Here is a 17,278-nt window from a genome sequence, read left to right as displayed (position 1 = left end):
TGTAACAGCTAGTTTTGAGGGGTTGGATATTTATACCCCCTCACCCCCTCCTTTGGTTGCTGCTGGTGCTCCCCACAAAATACTCAAAGCCAAAACCAAAAGAACTCCCTCCCACTCCATTTTAGTGTGTGATTTAAGAAGAGAAGTGAGTTGAGTCGAGAGATTAGAAGATCGAGTGCAAGTGAGCATAAATCCCAACTTGAGCACTTAAGTTCATCGGCAGATAGTTCGTGAAGCATTTGTTACTCTTGGAGCTCCCGTGCTTGTGGTGAGCTACGAGAAAGTTTGTGAAGGTCTATCTCGCCTCTATAAGGAAAGAGATAAAGCTAGTGGATTGAAAAAAGTGGTTGAAAGAGATCTGGCTCCTTGGAGCTTTCTTAACAGAGAGTAGGATTTATGGTGGTGAATCCGAACTTCAGGAAACAAATCTTTGTGTCTCCATTTCAGTTTGTTGTTCTTGTGTTCTTGCTCAATATTTATGCATTTTACTCGATCTACTTGTTTGTGTGTATTTGATTGTAGGTTCTCTGTGAATTTACTTGGAATCATTGCTTGGAATGCATGACTTTATTTAGTTTGAGCTAGAACTCTTTAATCGTAGTTTAATTTCAGTTTGAGCATATTATGTACATAACCCGGAGGTTCCGGATTTAACCTGGAGACTCCGGATACTGTACAATCTGCTCTCAACTCGGATACTCCGGGTTGACTCGGATACTCCGAGGAACAATATTTCTAGGGTTTTTCAATTAGAGTTTTCTTGCATATCTTTTGTTAGAATTAAATAATTTTTGTCACCCTAGAATTATAAATTTCACACATATTTAGGGTGATTGTGCACTAGTTGAGTCTAATATATTTAGGATTTTCACTTATGAAAAATCTTTTTATTTTTCACTGCAAGTTTAGGTCAACGGTAAAAGGGAAAGAATTTTTGTAAAAACGCTTATTCACACACCTCTAGGTGACATTATTGTCCTTTCACAGTGTTGGTTGGAGACTCGCGGATCCGTGTAGGGGGAAGGGGAGAAGGAAGGAAGGGGAAGAGGGGCTCAGGCGGCATGACGAGCATGGCCACTCGAATAGTCATCGCCGCCTGCCGGTAGTAGCAGTGGCATTCACATGGGCACGTAGGCGGCGGTGAGAGGAGCCTTGAGTCGGCTCACATGGGAGACAAGGGGGTTGATACTATGGTTGGTTGTTGTTGATCAGAGAAGATGATGTAGAGAGCTATCTTTTTTTTTTCCTATCCTCCTTGTTTAATTGTAGGGCTTATTTTGAAGGGTTTTGAATTGATTTCAATGTCCGATGATACTAGTGTTGTAGAGTTTTATTAGGGTGTGTTTAGTCCTCAGATAAGGTTTCGTAATATTGTATCGTACACATAGGCTATGGGAAAGTAGTTTAAGTGGAATCATATTTATTGAAAAAATATTTGATTAGTTTTATCGGTTTCGATATGTTGAGTTGAATTCCTATTTTGTCGATTGAATTTGAGACTATATGATCAGATACAAAAATTAAAATTACGATTAATTACTAATATTAAAATGATTTTATGACACTACATAAAAAACTGTTTCTATCGGACTAAGCTGCAGAGTGAAACTTCACTCTCAGACTACACTGCAACAGCCGATGCAACAACCAAATTAATTTATCTTCAAGATTGTACACACCCACCAGACTAAGCTAGAGCAAATTAAAGTAATAAAACACATCCTTAATGTCTTTCTTGTGATCGGGATCTTCCTTGTGAAGTTTCTTCAGAAGCAAATAAAAATATTGGAGGAGCTTGCATTGCTAGGCTGCTGTTTGGGTGAGTAAAAACGAGCAAGGTGTCGCGGCGGATACGAAAAGGTGATTGGAGGAGGTGCATGTATTCAATTTTGGTTTCAGTCAGATATCGTTTTGGAAGACATGCTGTTACTGTAAATAGGATGGGACGGGAGAAGCCGACAAGGCGCAAGCAGCTCAACAGGTGGACGATCGATGTTCTGACACCTGTCCTGTCTGCACCCGGCCGATCGCTTTAGCCAGCACAGTCCACGTCAACACGACAGACAGATGCCCCCTCCGGTGCCGGCCAGATACTTCTCCTCGCCTCGCCTCGCCTCCGACTCCTCTCCGTTCCGCGCGCACCAGCGGGGGAAGCCATCATGTACTGCCTCCACAACCTGCTCAAGTAACCTCCCTCCTCGACCCGGTTCGATTCGTCCCGGGGAATGCCTTGCCTGATCGCTCCGCTCCGCTCATGGATTTCCTTCGTTTCTCTTGCTTTTCCTCAGGCTCAGGGAGCCTCCAATCGTGGGGTCCAGGTCGATGAGCCGGCCCTCGCCGCTCAATCTGGTGAGTTCTCGGATCCATCCCTGCGACCTTCTTCCATGGATTTACTTACGGGGCTGTCTCTGATTTCGTCGGTTCGGTTTTGGGTGATTAGGCGATGGTTCGTGGCGGGAGTCGCCGATCAAACACCGTCAAAACTGTAAGCATTAACACTTCCTGTGTCATCTCTGATGCGATTTCGATGAAATTGTTACCCTAGGGTGATTAGATGTCCGATGCTAGTGCGGAAATCGCCTATAGCTATCGTGTGTCACCCGCTCCGTCACAACACTCTACTGTCAGTAGAGCGGGTGCCACTTCATTGACACGCAATCGTTGAAGGTCGTGCGTTGGTGATTGCAGGCCCCTGGGGCGTCCACTTCTGGTACTGACAGCAGTGCGGTGGAGGTGGGCACGGAGAAGTCCCAAGTGTACAGCACTAACATGGCACAGGCTATGGGAGCAGGTAAACAGAACCATCAGCTTCTGGTTCAGTGTTGCTTGTAAAGTAGTAATGTTAGACTGTAGACGCTAACTGCTTTAATACGTGCTGGAGTGGGCAGTTTCTGACTTAATGAATCGGACTTGTGCTGTCTGCACAGTTGATTCACCTTAATGGCTAAACATCCTGCATATCTAACCTCCCATTGTCCAGTGTGTCAAATTTGGCCCTGCAAGAGTGCTTTAGCTCTTTCACATGTGCACCGTATTTCCCCTTGCTGCTTTTACACTGTGCTTGCCATCTGATCCTTATCATTAGAATCTGGTATAAACTTGATACCAGGCATTCAAAATATCTGTACTTTTACACCAACGCTTAACAAAATTTCTGGAGTGGGATTGCATCTCTTACACACCTTCATAGTTAGTAAGTCTGGTCTATGAAATTTCTGAACTCTTTTTCCTTTTGCAAAAATCATTTTAGTGTTGACGTACAGACATGAGCTTGGAATGAACTACAGTTTCATACGCCCAGACTTGATTGTTGGCTCCTGCTTACAGGTTCTCATCATAACTTTTTGCATAGAAATATTACTCCACATTTCCGTCTGATCTTCTGCTTTCACGTGCAGAGCCCACTTGATGTTGATAAGCTTCGGAAGATTGGTGTAAAAACTGTATTCTGCTTGCAACAGAATTCGGACCTTGAGTATCCCTATTAATATTTTAGTAAAAGCTAATCAATTTATCTATATGATTCGTATGATTTGAAACCATCAATTTCATGCACTTGTAAGCACTAAAATCTGCTAAATCTATTAGCTTCGCTAGCAACTGTAAAGTTATTCCTTCAGTTCAGCAGTAAAGACAACAAAAGCAATTACTGAACATGATCTTCCTTCGACATGATCTCTGATTAGAATCGAGAAACTACTTGGGCTACTCCCTTTTCACGCTGCCTCTGTTAGGAGTCAATCTCTATGGAAATGAACTTTTGCCATAGTAGTCTACTTTTTTCTGCATCTATGCTGGCCTGTTCAATGTGAACAGGACATCTTCTTATAAATTTTTTCTTTTAATCTTGATGACATATTTTGTTGTTGTTTCCACTGCCAGCTAATGCTTTCATCCAGTGAATGTATTTGTTTTATCCCTGACCACCTTGTTTAGATATTTTGGAGTTGACATCCGTGCCATTCAAGATTATTCTCTACAATTCAAAGATATTGTGCACTGCCGTGCTGAAATTAGGTACCAAAAAACTCATATAATACTGTTATTTTATATTTTTCCATGGAAAATGCAATTAAGTGAGTGAGTCCTTTTCGTCATTGGATCAAATCCCCTCCAGTGGTCATCACTATAGCTTACAACATGCATAATCTCATGACGAAGTGGAGGATCTGTGTTTGCACGGATTGCCAGTTATATACCAATTTAGTTGTTCCCTGCATTGATCAAACTTCTAAGCCCTTTTTTTTTGTCTTCTTTGTGCATATATGGAATTTCTAAACTAATCTACTGTTTAATTATACCAGGGATTTTGATGCTTTTGATTTGCGATTGCGGCTTCCTGCCGTGGTTAGCAAATTGCACAAGCTTATCAACTCTAATGGTGGTGTTACCTATATACATTGTACTGCTGGACTTGGAAGAGCTCCTTCTGTGGCAGTAGGTTTACACAGCTTTGTTTCTTTTCGTTTCCCAAGACCTGCTGTGGCAGTAGTTTTACATGCTCCCTTTTGTTTCCAAGATTTCCTTCTGCAGCAGTAGGTTTGCGTTCTTTTTCTTATTTCTCGTTGGAGTTAGTCTCATACCCATCCACCCCCAAATGAATAAAAAGAAAAGCAAGTACTAAACTACCAAAGCACCAAAATAACAAAAATTATTACCTTAATGGACGTCATGATTCCTGGACAACAACATAATCATCCCATTGTGTGTCCGTAATATGCTGTGATTTGCAGTGTTATAGTGCTCAATAACCTCAAGATGTCAATAGTGACTTAAAGAGTCTCATTTCTCATTCCAATTTATGCAACTGAATCAGAAAATGTTACTTACAGGGTACACCACTGGTACTATTTGGTGGTCCATAGCCTTTAGCATTGGTTGTTTGATACCTTTCTTATTCTGAGTACATTTTGTGAAATTTCAGTTGGCTTATATGTTCTGGATTCTTGGGTACAGTCTTAACGAAGGACATCAGCTACTGCAGGTAATCCTTAAGTAGTTGATACAGCTCTTAACTATTTACCTTTGTGACATGTTCAACATTTTTGGTGTTTGTGTTGGGGTGGGGTGGGAGGCAGAGAATTAATATGTATATTATCTTTCCACTGGTAACACCAATATCTAATGATTGGCTGCCCTCTCATCTTTCCTCTGTAGTTATGTTGGTAGACATCGTGCAGTTGCCAACATGGCTAGTTAACATGCTTTATCATTTTTTGTGTATTTAATTCATCTTTATATTGTGCAGAGTAAAAGGGCTTGCTTTCCAAAGTTGGAAGCCATTAAGTTGGCAACTGCTGACATTGTAAGTGAATGTTGTACTGTTTTCTCCGTGGTAGTTTGGGTGAAGATGAATAGTGCCTGCATATTGTGGCGCGTCACACATTTTTCTGCTAAGTGATGATTGTCTTATTATTTAGCCGACAGGCTTATCCAGAAATACAATCACTTTGAAGTGGGGAAATGGCACTTGTTCTTCTGTTGAAATTTCTGGGCTCGACATTGGCTGGGGTCAGGTACGTTTTTTTCTTCGATTGTATACACATATTGAGTGTTCAAAGAATTTCCACTTGACAGACTGAATATAATCTTTATCCAAGCTGCTTAATATATTAGGGACTCCAATAATATTGTTAGCACTCTTATTCTGCATTCATTGTTGTTAGATTATCAATTGATCCTTATTTGGTTGCTTAGTGGATTCAACTAGGTCCTATTTATCCAAGTTTTAGCATGCAATCTCAGAAAAAAAAAGTCTAAACAGGAAGTTCAGGGTAAAATAGCAGCTTTAAAGAGAAGGAGATTTCTCAATAGGCTGACTGAAGGGCAGCTCCATTGATATTAATTTGAGAAAGCGAATTGTCCTGACTAATACTTAAGATTGGCACTGATTGAAAGTAAAATAGTTTTGAGTGGGAAACTACTGATAACAAAGACACTGCTTGTTTTTAAATAAAAATGGATGTCAAGTTGGCAACAAGGCAGCAGCTTACAATAAACTACGTCAAATTTTGGTTAGCAGCAAACTACAACAAAAACTAGAAATTATTTTTGTTTGCATTTTATCAAATGCGCTCACAGTCACTAATTAGCCTGTTCAGCATCAGTTACAACGAGAATATTGTATCCATGAGCAGTACCTGTTACCTGCTTGCACAACTTGTATTTTACAATCTGATTTGAATAGATATAAACAAAAATGCCGAAATCCAAATTACAACTACTATGCTCCTCAAATTCCGTAGGGGTTGTGATGGTTGACAAGTACCATTTAAGCCTCAGTTTCATTGGATAATCTCATGCATAAGTCTCTGATTGATTTTCTCTTTATCCTTTCAGAGAATCCCTTTGACATATGATAAGGATAAAGGAGCTTGGTTTCTTGAGAAAGAGTTGCCTGTGAGTATAAAATTATTATACAATGAACTGTCTAAAGCTTCAACTTTTGTCAGTTCATTGTGATGCGTAGTCATTTATTTGCCTTGTACAGTAGATGAGAACCATCAGTGTGTAACATCCAGCTTGATCATTCATAGATTTTTATATGTCGATAACCATGCACCTTAGGAAACGAGGGTTTTGACTTATGAAAGTCCTGAAAGATTGCTTCAGAGAACCTTATTTCGAACTATAATTTTGTCCATCCCATCCTAATTTACACTTGTATTCTGGATTGAAGCTAGTTTTACACTCCCTGCATCTTACACCTTTTTTGTGTTTGCGTTTCCTGAAGGAAGGACGGTATGAATACAAATACATAGTCGATGGCAAGTGGCTGAGCAATCCAGACGAGAATATAATGAAACCGAATGCTGATGGCCACGTGAATAACTACATCCAAGTGAGATCCTTTCCTGAATATGCGGACATGTTGAGTAAGATATCATAGCTTAGCTTGCATGTTGGTTGCAGGTCTCCAGGGATGATACGAGTGGTGAAGAGAGGGAATTTAGGGAGCGTTTGGCTGGTCCGAACCCCGACCTTACGAAAGATGAAATGGTGATGATTAGAGAGTACCTGGAACAATACGTTGAATCTGAGCGTTAAAAGGTCAGTTTAGATCATGCAAATTCTTTTATATATGCTACTAGTGTGTAAACAAATCGTTGAGATTATAGAGTACTAAGTATGACATAAACTGCAGAACCTGATTACTGGGAGCGCGTGGGTAAACAAATAGTGGCATGCCTTGGCGTCAGGCTGGGAACACCTCACTGGTGATGAGCAGACGGTGTCAATAGTAGCTTAACCGTGGAAATGGTTGGCTCATCATTATCTACGGGCCCAACTCGTATTCTATGCTATGCAAAAACACATTCTGCATACGAGGAGTACTGCATAAGTACTGTAAACTCACCATTCCAGAATGTGTAATGTATGTTCCTGAATAAAATTATTCCCTTGGCATCCTGCGTTGGATTGCTTCGCCCAAGACGAGATGGTTCTAACTTTTTTTTTTTATTTCCTCGTATGATTCGGTTTGTGGAGGTTTTAGCTAGATTGGCATTTGCCTTTGGACCCTTGTTGTTTATGGTCATGACATCCCCTGCGAGTCACGGAGCACCTTTGTTCCACTGTTGGTGTTGCAGTCTTGCGGGGCCAAGTCAACTGTCAAAGTCTCCCGTGGAAGTCAAAGTCAGCTGGCTGCTTACACATTCGTCACATCACCCCTGGTGGTGGTGGGTGGTGACATTGCGATCATCCAAATCTGAATGAAGCGGCAAAATAAGAGGCCTTCATTCAGAACAATAAATAAATAAGCAGCATGATTTTTCGTTTCGTTTCGTTTCATTTCATTCCATTTCATAATGTAAACAGAATATCACGCTGCCAGAATATGGAGTACTAATTCAGCATGGCATGTAGTACGATTTGGGACCCTCTGACTTCAAAGTCATGGTGACTTCAATTTTTTTAGTCATTCGATCTCCTGACTGTAAATTACTGTTCCCCTGACTTGAAGTCAGAGGACCCGGATTGAATGAGGAGGTTTAAGGGCTCTTTTGCAGAGTTGGATCGGCCGGGTTCATCATTATGCAAACAAATGGAAACCAAAACCGGGCATGCATGCTTAGGGGTCTCCGGCACCTGTGCCCACATCACTGTATATACTTAAATATTCATCATCTATAACATTATTACAGTATCTCTATTTTTTTTTATCTCTAACGGCTACCATATTTCTTACCTTTCATTACTCTCATCGTCTTTTCGGCCTCACAATCATACTCTATGAACAGTGTTGAAGATCGCTACAATAGCTCGCAAATTTGGAGCACGCTCCCTCCCAACCGTATCCCTATAACAGGTATAGGGCACTTGTTGGAGATGGATACGGGAGCCAAGGATCGACAAAAGGACAGTACAGTACCAAGCACAGTGACATAGAGAGGGAATGCTGATCCTGTTAGAGCTAGCCTCAGTAGTACCAGAGTGCCTCAAATTTGCTGATCCTCTCTCCTATCTGCAATATTGTTCACAGCAGATAACTGTGGGTCCAAAGAGAGGTGGAGAGTAGTACTAAAAGGTAGCTGCTGGAGATAAAAAAAATAGAAGATGCTGAAGATAAAAAAAATAGAGGATGCTGGAGATAAAAAAAATAGAGGATACTATAATAGTATTAGTGAATACTGTAATAGTATTACAAGGAATAAAATTTTAGAGTCCGCTAAAGATGGCCTTAGCTGCTTGACCAACAATTTATATGTGCAGTGCAGGAAGGGACATGTACAAGTTACGGCACCAAAGCAGCATATTCCCCCCCCCCCCCCTCTCTCTACAAAGACTGTTACTGCGCTGCGACCTAGTGGTGGTTTGCTTGAGCAGTAGCCACATGTTTCAGGAGCGCCTGCCCTGACTGCTGCGCGAAGTGCTTCTGCCTCAGCTGCACATACGGGTAGCACAGAGTTGACAGGATGTGAGCCGGCTTGGAGAAGGAGAACACCTCGTACCACACGCGATCTTCTTCGTCCAGCTGCACCGAAAACCTCTCCTCCCCAGCCTGCACACCACACCAAATGAACCATGCTTTCTTTACTCCCTCCCTACTGAAAAGGGAAATTATCTGAAACATTTGCAAAGTTCTAGATTCTGAAATCTCATATCAGAACAGCAGCATCTCTTGTCACTTGTTGTGCGATAGTGTACCAGCAGGTGGCCTCGCAGGGTGCCGCTGCCGAACGCAAACATGCCCCCCTTGGACCGGCCATTGGAGTTGCCATTGCCATCGGTCACATAGGCAACCTGGAGCGGCAGCATCACCCAGGGGATCAGCTCCTTGTAACAGATGCAGAACCTCGTTCCGACCTTCACCTGCGTCTCCGGTTCAACATTAGCCCAACCTAGTGCTACGTGCCTGAAATTGAAAACCAGTTCCTGGAACGCTTAATTAGCTGACACACAGAATAGTGAGCAGCAAGGATAGAGTCAGGGCTCAGGCTTTTACCTCCACGAGAGAAGGGCAGATTTGGCGTGGAGGAATGTATCAGCACCAGAGCCGATCAATACATGCGAGCGGTTCACAAAGAAGCCCCGCTCGACGAGTGCTTTGTCGCTTGTTTCAGCAGCTCCAGAGGTTAAGGTAGCTGCTGGTTTTGGGCGTGAGGCACCACGGAGAGCTGTGTCGTAGTTGAAGTCACCAGCAGCTGCAAGGCACGACTTTTGCTGCTCCTGTGAGGGGCGACCCAAGCTCAAGAAGAGACCTCCCCATGCCATGGATTCTTCTTGCAATGCCTTATCCTGAAAGAATGTTGAGGGTGATGAATCCATAAGATGAAATTTGCCAAGCCACATCACATGGGATGATTGGTTATATCTTCATAGCCCACGAGCATAACAAAGCTGTGAGAATGTGAGATTATTACAGGTCTTGGCAGTTACATATCTATCTACAACATTTGAAAATAGTGCTTTCTTCAGCACATGCATGGATCTTGGGTGTAGACGGTGAAGTACAAGTCCAAAACAAATGAAGGTTAATTCAGACTAGAGATGCTATATATTAGAGGTGGAACATTAGGAGGCGCTACGAACAAATAATAATAATAATATATCAAGGGGTTAGAGTGTACTGTTATGCTTTGGCTCACGGACAGATATTATTATAAGGGGTTGCTTGATACTATCAATTATCAGCTCTTTTTCCTGATTGATGGCCATGGTTCACCTTGTGTGTACGACCCCATTTCTCATGCTATCTGAAATTGACTGGACATGCGAGCTGAGCTGACAACAAGTCGAGGAATTTTTATATCATGGATACTGCCTGCTGGACTCATATCTATCTCACTGCCACACCATGGATCCCCACACACAAATTCAGTATATCGAAACTAGTTAGACAGGCAAGGGAAAGGAGACGAGCAGGTAGTCAGGTGGTGAGTGGCGCCGTACCTAGAGCCGGGAGCCGGACGGGGAACGAGCCGGTGCGTTGGAGATTGAAGACCCCGGAGTGCGAGACGCGGGCGGAGGGAGGCCGGCCGCCGGGCGCCGCCTGTGCCACCCTTGCGCGAGGAGTGAGAGATTGCAGGTGAGGTGAGAGAGGCTGAGCGTGACACAGGCTGGTGGGCTGAGCTGGGATGAATGGGCCTGCCAACGAAAATCCTTTTCCGCGCTCCGCGCATAAATTTTTTCCTACTTTGTCTTAAAACTTTTAAGCAAACTTTTGTTAATTTTTTCTCAAAATTTTTTGAGCTAAATTTTTCTCGTGTAAATTTTTTCTTAAAACTTTTTAGTCAAAATTTTCTGCATGTGACTCCAGAAGCGGATCCAGATAAACAAAAGGAACAAGTTTTCTGCATGGTATCTCCATAAAATTTCTAAATTTTAAGAGACAGAGTATAACGAAGGATTCTGTTAGTGATCTGATGGATCACTTAATCCATTACAAGGCTACTGGATGAAAAGCTTCAACAAGAGCAGTACATTAGCATGGAGGCTACAGAAACAATGCAGACGACTGGTTTCAGAACTTAAAAAACACCTAAGAAACAGCTGCTGCTGCTGCAGTCAAAACTGGAACTGAAAGCCTCCAGAGTCAAAATTAACCCCTCTCCTCTACTTTTTTATCTACGCTCCTCCTGTTACATTATGCAGTAAGCTCGGATCACCTCAACAATAGGCGCACGGCACAGCGGGCATTTGCCGACCCCGTGGAGCAACTCGCTTGCGCACTTTGAGCATGTGCACATGTGCCCACATCTGATGGTAAGCAAAAACAAAAAAGATTGCAAGATGTTATTGCCACGGATTGTTCACTGTGTTTCTGAAAAGTTGCAAATACAAATTTGTGTGCAGATAATAAGTTGGTAGCTGACAGACCTGTAAAGAAGCGAGTCAATCTGCTTGTCACAGCAGATGCAGCAGGTTCCTTTCCTTGCTAGCTTCCACTGTGATCCATCCTCTAACGTCTCTTCATCTGTTCATAAGTTCCAAGAGTCTTTTGTCAGACACGGTGAATTAATCATATACTATATACCATGAGACCAGAATGGGAGGAAAGAGTATGGTACCACGCATGGTTGAAGAGCGGTTTAGAGCACCAGAAACTTCTTGTTTGATGGAGCGCTGCAACTCTATCTGCATCTCCATGCATGCTTCGATCATCTGCTGCATGCTGGCCATTCCTCTCTGTACCCCAGTCAACTCATCTCGCAAAACATGGATGGCATCCCAGTCCTGCCGAGTAAATTTTTATGAGAGAAGATAATGACTGTAAATCCTGGATTGTACGACCGAAGAGCTCACTACTGGCTTCTAATGAACAAACTGCACGATAGTGGGAGAGATGACTCACAAATTCAGAGCGATGCATGGTTTGTTGACTCCAGTTATGACGAGGCAATTCAATCTGCCATTGCTGCTGCTGTGGGAAAAGTGTTTGGCCCGGTAACACACTTGAAAGCTGGAGTGCGGTGTCACTCTCAGCCTGATTCGGTTCGTCGATCCTGTGTTCAGTAGGATCGTCGTTGAGTAAACCAACGGTTGGTCTCTGCCCTTCGAAATCCCAATCATGAGGATCATGTTCTTGCCTTTGAACATAAGATTGAATGAGCTGGTCCAGACTTACACGGAAGCCGCTGCTAAGAAGATTTGAGACACTACGCCTACAGAACACGATCAACTAAAGCATTCAATAAAAGGAGCAAATTTATATTTCATGAATTTGTACAAGAAATACCTGCTTAAGAGTTCTCTGAGCTCAACTCCATAGACATCATCATCCGGTGGACTAAACCTACTAACGTTTCTGGTAGAAGTGAAACTTTGACCTGACTGCCACTGTGGTTCACCTTCTTGATAGTCAATAACATGCCATTCTCCATCTCTATGTAGTAAGGCGCTGTCATGTGCATTCTCAGTACCAGATATACCCCTTGACCATTCCAAATCAGTTTGTTGTCCATAAGTTTCGTCTTCTTGTTGCATGCTGCTGCTAGATGCAGTAGAAGAGGCAGAACCAAATTGCTCACTGTTCTGTCCTGAGGATCCTGATTCTGAATACTCTTCATATTGGTGTATTTGTTCTTGAGCAAAATTATTTTGCAGAACATCATTACCATCAGGTACAGTGTTTTCGACACGTACAGCTTCATCTTCCATTGGTTGATGTGTCTGGATTTCATAATCACGATTTGCATTCTCTATATGATGGTTATCATCAGTTACAACCTGAGATGCTACAATATCGTGCTCATTATTGGCAGAACTGTTTTGAGTAGATAATGCCCCTGAATTTGATTGATCCCTGGTGACATTTTCTGTTCGAAAGCGAACTTCTTCCCTAGTCAAGAACAATCTAAGTCAGCAATCAAACGTTAATAATTTCCGATGCTTATCAATGATACGGAAAGGGAATAGTATCATTAGCAACTTAATCTAAATTTGACCATAAAAAACCTTTTTAAAAATTTATTCTACTTTCCTATTGGATGATGAAGTAACAAACATCCATGTAGTGAACGAACAGTACTAATGAAACCCACAAATCATAGAATCCCTCTTAAGCAAGATCCAGCCTGAGAAAGCCAATATCAGCTACAGTAGAGCAGACCATACTAGGCAAAGGAAGCCATACCTCAATCTAGAGACAGGCTGACTCTGTCTAAGCTGTCCTAATTCTCTGGATGCCATGGAAAGTGGTCGCTCATCGTTCATTGGCCTTCCACTACGAAAGAATCTACCTCGGAGTAAAGACTGGAAAACAATAGCTATTAATCCCATGAAACAAAAGTACAAATAATCTCTTTGTCAAATATGCTAAGAAGGGAAACAAATCGTTGGGACAAAAAAATTGTTTGTTTACTCTACAGGACAGTTTCAAACAAGACTGTTTAGAGATTTAGTGGCGATTGTAGCTGCTGGGCAGCCTGGCAATCTTGGGAAAAATACAGTGAAACAACGGTTCTATCAGCAGCAGTACATGTTATAGTGAATGCTGAGTTTACAGATAAGAGATGGCAAACGAAGGTTTGAACTTTAAAAACTTGATAGTGTTTCAGAACGAATGTTATTTTGTACATTAGCTGCTTAACTGCTTTCTATGTTGTGAATGACGGCGAATAAACGACGAAGAACACAAGATCAAATCACAGCGGAGACACAAGATTTAACGTGGAAAACCCCTCCAATTCGAAGGGGAAAAAACCACGGGCGCCAGCCAGCAAACACTCCTCACTATTATCAAGAGTCGGGTTACAACGCCGTGCGGCGGCTTACAAGAGAATGAATGAATCGGTCGCAGTGGAACCCTAGCGACGGGTATATGTACCGTACCGCGGGGGGCCAGCCCCCCGCACCCCCCCGAGTGAAGGAGGGCGCACCCCTAAACCCTAAACCCTAGACTGCAATGTAGCCCTTCAACTCACAGCACAACTGCCAACTGTAAACACATAACCAGTGAGAGACCTGCGCCTGTCCAGATCAGCAGCATAATCTGAATCCACATAACCAATAAGTCCCTTCTGAGTTCTGCCAAATTTCAAACAAGAATCTGCTGTGCCTCTGAGGTACCTGAAAATCCACTGAGCATGTTCTTTACCAGGATTAGACATATATCTACTAACCAAACTCATAGCATATGACAAATCTGGACGAGAGCAAACCATGGCATATATCAAAGACCCAACAGCACTAGAATAAGGAACTCTTGACATGTATTCAATATCTGTATCTGTACTAGGACACTGTGCAGCTGACAATTTAAAGTGAGGTGCAATAGGAGTACTAACAGGCTTTGCATTATGCATGTTGAAACGCTGAAGAACTTTCTTAATATAATTTTGCATGATCCATTAACTCGCTCCGGCCCAAGCCTCCCGGCGACGGGCCTCCGCTTCGCTCCGTCAGAAGTCGGCCTTTGTCTTGGGCAATGAATTTGGAACATCTTCAACATTCTAGTCTCTCTCTACAGTATTGCTATAATTGGGTGCGCATGATGCAACACAACAAACTACACTGCATTTTCAGTAAGCCATCTGCCGACCATCATAACCAGAAACAACGCACTGGCTACTGTGTATATTCGCAATGTAGCAAGTGGGTGAACCACGTAGTGACCTGTGGTGTCAACTGCCACCGTACAGGCTTTGCAAAATAGTACTTTTACTAAATTTTCCATAAAAATACACTCAGCTCTAAAGATTTAGTGGAGTTAACACCACAGGGTTTTGGTTGTGGCTCCGCCACTGGTGCCGCCAGCAAGTACAGCAAATGTTCAACTTATTTCACTAAATATTTTGCTCATGTTTCCAAATGATAATTGATTTTAGGGACCACAAGCATGAAGCATGGCCAATAAGATGCCATGAAAACACCTTTGGCAGGAGTATTCATAAAAAAAGATATTTTTTAAAAAAAATCTGAATTTTCAGAAATTTTTACCAAGTACATCAGCAGTGTGGAAGGACCCAAATCATAAAAAATGGGAAAATGAAATTCTAAAACAAATTCCTCAAAATAGAGAAAAAAGCCCCTTCCTTTACCACTTCTTTTCAAGGATTTTTTTCACACTTGGATGTATAGAAAAACACTCTTAGGTCCTATCAAATAAGACAAAAGAAACACTTCGTTCTTCGGTTGTAAGTAGAGGATGACAAGCATGGAAGGTCCAAGCAAGACACCCAATTAAGTGGACAAGGATGCAACATAAATGGATCCATCCGTGTTTTAGTGCTAACTACTGCCTCCGATCCTAAGTATATATAAGTCTATATAGGCTTCTCCCAAATGCACTAAATAAGTTCGATCTTACTCCAATGCAACTTTTTGCCTCATTTTTTTTATGTCTACCCCTACTTAAACTTATAGTTGAGATTGGAGGAAGTAGTAGTATTAGGTCTAGGTGAGAACTAATGGTGCACATTGATTTTCGCCACCTGAAATATATGCAACTGCACCTATCCATCTCCCAACTGAGAAACGACGAACGTCGTACATGGATCATGATCATGCCTATGCTTCCCCAGAAAGCAATCCCCTTTTGCCAGTTGTATCGGACTTGTAGGAACAAATCTTTCTTTTTTAAACTAAACAAATTTAATTTTTTTAAAGTAAATCTTTTCTTTTAAAATAAAAAGATGCGGAGAAGAAGATGAAGTGATGAAGTGAAGTGTGGGGAAGTGCGGATCGAGGTTTTGGCTTTGACCTGAATGCGGCCGCGGTGAGCGAAGGCGGAGACGGCGCGGTGCTCGGAGAGTTCCTGCAGCTCGCGCTGTCGCTCCATGGCCATGCGCGTGACGACGTCGACACGCGCCTGCCGTTCGCGCAGCCTAGGCAGCTCGCCCTCGCGATCGCGCGCGCGTCTTTGGTCTGGGACGCCCTGGCTGGCCATGCGGACGCGCTCCCGCACGGAGCGCACCCGCTGGCGCTCGGTCTCGCCCAGCCACTCCTCGCCCCGCACCCGCGCCGCGCCGCGTGGGGCTGCCGTCCACTCCCTCGCGATCTGCCGCACGAGCGCGCGCTCCGGCGACAGCGCACGGCGGCCGCCTACTTCCTCACGGTCGTCTGCGGCGCGGAGGAAGGAGGCGTCGAGCATGGATACGGCGTGGAGTCGCGCGAGCGCGATGAGCTCGGACTCGCGGTCGCGGCGGTCGAGGTCGAGCGTTGTGAGCACCATCTGGTCGCACACTTGGCGGCGCCGCGCGGCCCAGTGGGTGGACGCAGCCACGGAGGACGTCTCGCCGGCACAAGCCCGGCTCTTGGCGCGGACGTCGCCTTCCATGGCGAAGGTCCTCCTCTGCCTCCGCTTCTAGGTAGAGTCGCGCGCGGGCCGGGGAGGGAGAGGGAAGGGTATAAGTAGAAGCGGAGGAGCAGGAGAGGGGGTGGTGAAAGCATTTGGTGGCGGGCGGGAGAGCAGGAGCAGGAGGAGGAGGAGGAGGAGAAGAGGGGATAGGGCAGCGCGGCAAATCCCGAGGCGGAGGAGGAAGAAGAAGAAGACGCGGGAGGGAAGAGGTGGTGGGATTTATTAAGGAGATGGAGGACATGCAGCGCGCGCGCCTTCGATAATAATGATGGGTGGCTATCACAACTACTCCTCCTGACACCGTCTTGTTGATTACTTACGTACTTAGCCGTTGGATCGTGATCCTGGACGATCAGACGGCCAGTCGATCGACGTACGTGGCGACTTCTTCCTCAGCGCGACGCCGCCTCGATCTTCAGCGCCGATCTCAGATGCCAATGGCTTCGACTATTATATTGCTCCGGCGGCTCGTGCCGCGTCGTTCGTGGCTTGCTAGCTCTCGCCCATGACCTCGGAGAAGCCCTGAATATATACACTAGTGCCGATTTTGCCTTTATCTTCTCCCATACACGTCCCTCCCCTGATTCTTCGCCAGGGTGCATGCATGGGAGCTCTCGTAGATTGCACATTGCAGCGCCTTATCCTTGGGCGCCATCGCCATGCATGCATCGATCTCTCCATGTGCTTGTCTGCACTGCACGCATGCATGCATGGGCCGGGGAGGCAAATCCATCTGGTATCGCATGCATGCACGTACGCCGTCCGCATATATGCTCAATTCTTGCACGGTCTAGCATGTAGCAGCTGCTAGCGATCCATGAACAGCGTGCACCGTGCAGTTGCATCACGCCCAATGTGTCGATCGATCATGTCTCCTCCCACCGTCAACAGCTTGCTATTGTCCAGTGATTGGAGTGCATGCCCGCTACTACTATCTTCCAAGCCCTACCCGCCAAACCCGAGAGTAATCTCGAGAGGCGTTGCCTCCTTGTTGCCTACCTCCAATGGTTGGATTCCCCGAGAGTTACTCCGTGCCGT

General features: G+C 44.1%; 3 protein-coding genes across 6 annotated transcripts; 1 reads left to right on the top strand and 2 right to left on the bottom strand.

The window, feature by feature from the left end:
* Positions 1 to 2,031: 2,031 nt before the first annotated feature.
* On the top strand, positions 2,032 to 7,498 carry LOC133911360 (phosphoglucan phosphatase DSP4, amyloplastic-like). Of its 3 annotated transcripts, none has more exons than XM_062353570.1 (15): positions 2,033 to 2,185; positions 2,289 to 2,349; positions 2,441 to 2,485; positions 2,689 to 2,791; positions 3,251 to 3,327; positions 3,399 to 3,475; positions 3,937 to 4,017; positions 4,305 to 4,437; positions 4,925 to 4,984; positions 5,249 to 5,305; positions 5,421 to 5,516; positions 6,340 to 6,399; positions 6,734 to 6,841; positions 6,913 to 7,050; positions 7,145 to 7,498. In XM_062353570.1, exons 1-14 carry the CDS (start codon positions 2,160 to 2,162, stop codon positions 7,045 to 7,047), a joined length of 1,119 nt encoding a protein of 372 aa, XP_062209554.1. In that variant the 5' UTR covers positions 2,033 to 2,159; the 3' UTR covers positions 7,048 to 7,050; positions 7,145 to 7,498. The 3 variants fall into 3 exon arrangements, 2 of the variants coding, with proteins under 2 accessions (XP_062209554.1, XP_062209555.1); XM_062353571.1 differs by having other exon boundaries at positions 2,065 to 2,161; XR_009908647.1 differs by lacking the exon at positions 7,145 to 7,498 and having other exon boundaries at positions 2,032 to 2,185; positions 6,738 to 6,841.
* Positions 7,499 to 8,585: 1,087 nt separating this feature from the next.
* On the bottom strand, positions 8,586 to 10,571 carry LOC133911361 (UPF0548 protein At2g17695-like). Of its 2 annotated transcripts, none has more exons than XM_062353573.1 (4): positions 10,393 to 10,571; positions 9,446 to 9,738; positions 9,148 to 9,355; positions 8,586 to 9,001 (listed from the first exon to the last, which is right to left on the bottom strand). In XM_062353573.1, the coding sequence occupies exons 2-4, from the start codon at positions 9,712 to 9,714 to the stop codon at positions 8,804 to 8,806; spliced, it is 675 nt and encodes a 224-aa protein (XP_062209557.1). In that variant the 5' UTR covers positions 9,715 to 9,738; positions 10,393 to 10,571; the 3' UTR covers positions 8,586 to 8,803. The 2 variants fall into 2 exon arrangements, with proteins under 2 accessions (XP_062209557.1, XP_062209558.1); XM_062353574.1 differs by having other exon boundaries at positions 9,446 to 9,732.
* Positions 10,572 to 10,925: 354 nt separating this feature from the next.
* On the bottom strand, positions 10,926 to 16,432 carry LOC133910852 (uncharacterized). Its single transcript, XM_062353091.1, has 7 exons — positions 15,644 to 16,432; positions 13,076 to 13,194; positions 12,179 to 12,781; positions 11,795 to 12,104; positions 11,511 to 11,676; positions 11,320 to 11,416; positions 10,926 to 11,199 (listed from the first exon to the last, which is right to left on the bottom strand). The coding sequence occupies exons 1-7, from the start codon at positions 16,217 to 16,219 to the stop codon at positions 11,082 to 11,084; spliced, it is 1,989 nt and encodes a 662-aa protein (XP_062209075.1). The 5' UTR covers positions 16,220 to 16,432; the 3' UTR covers positions 10,926 to 11,081.
* Between the last annotated feature and the right edge of the window lie 846 nt (positions 16,433 to 17,278).

Source organism: Phragmites australis, chromosome 3 (genome assembly GCF_958298935.1).
Source record: "Phragmites australis chromosome 3, lpPhrAust1.1, whole genome shotgun sequence".
In the NCBI taxonomy this organism is placed as follows: Eukaryota; Viridiplantae; Streptophyta; class Magnoliopsida; order Poales; family Poaceae; genus Phragmites; species Phragmites australis.
This window is presented reverse-complemented; position numbering and strand designations above follow the sequence as displayed.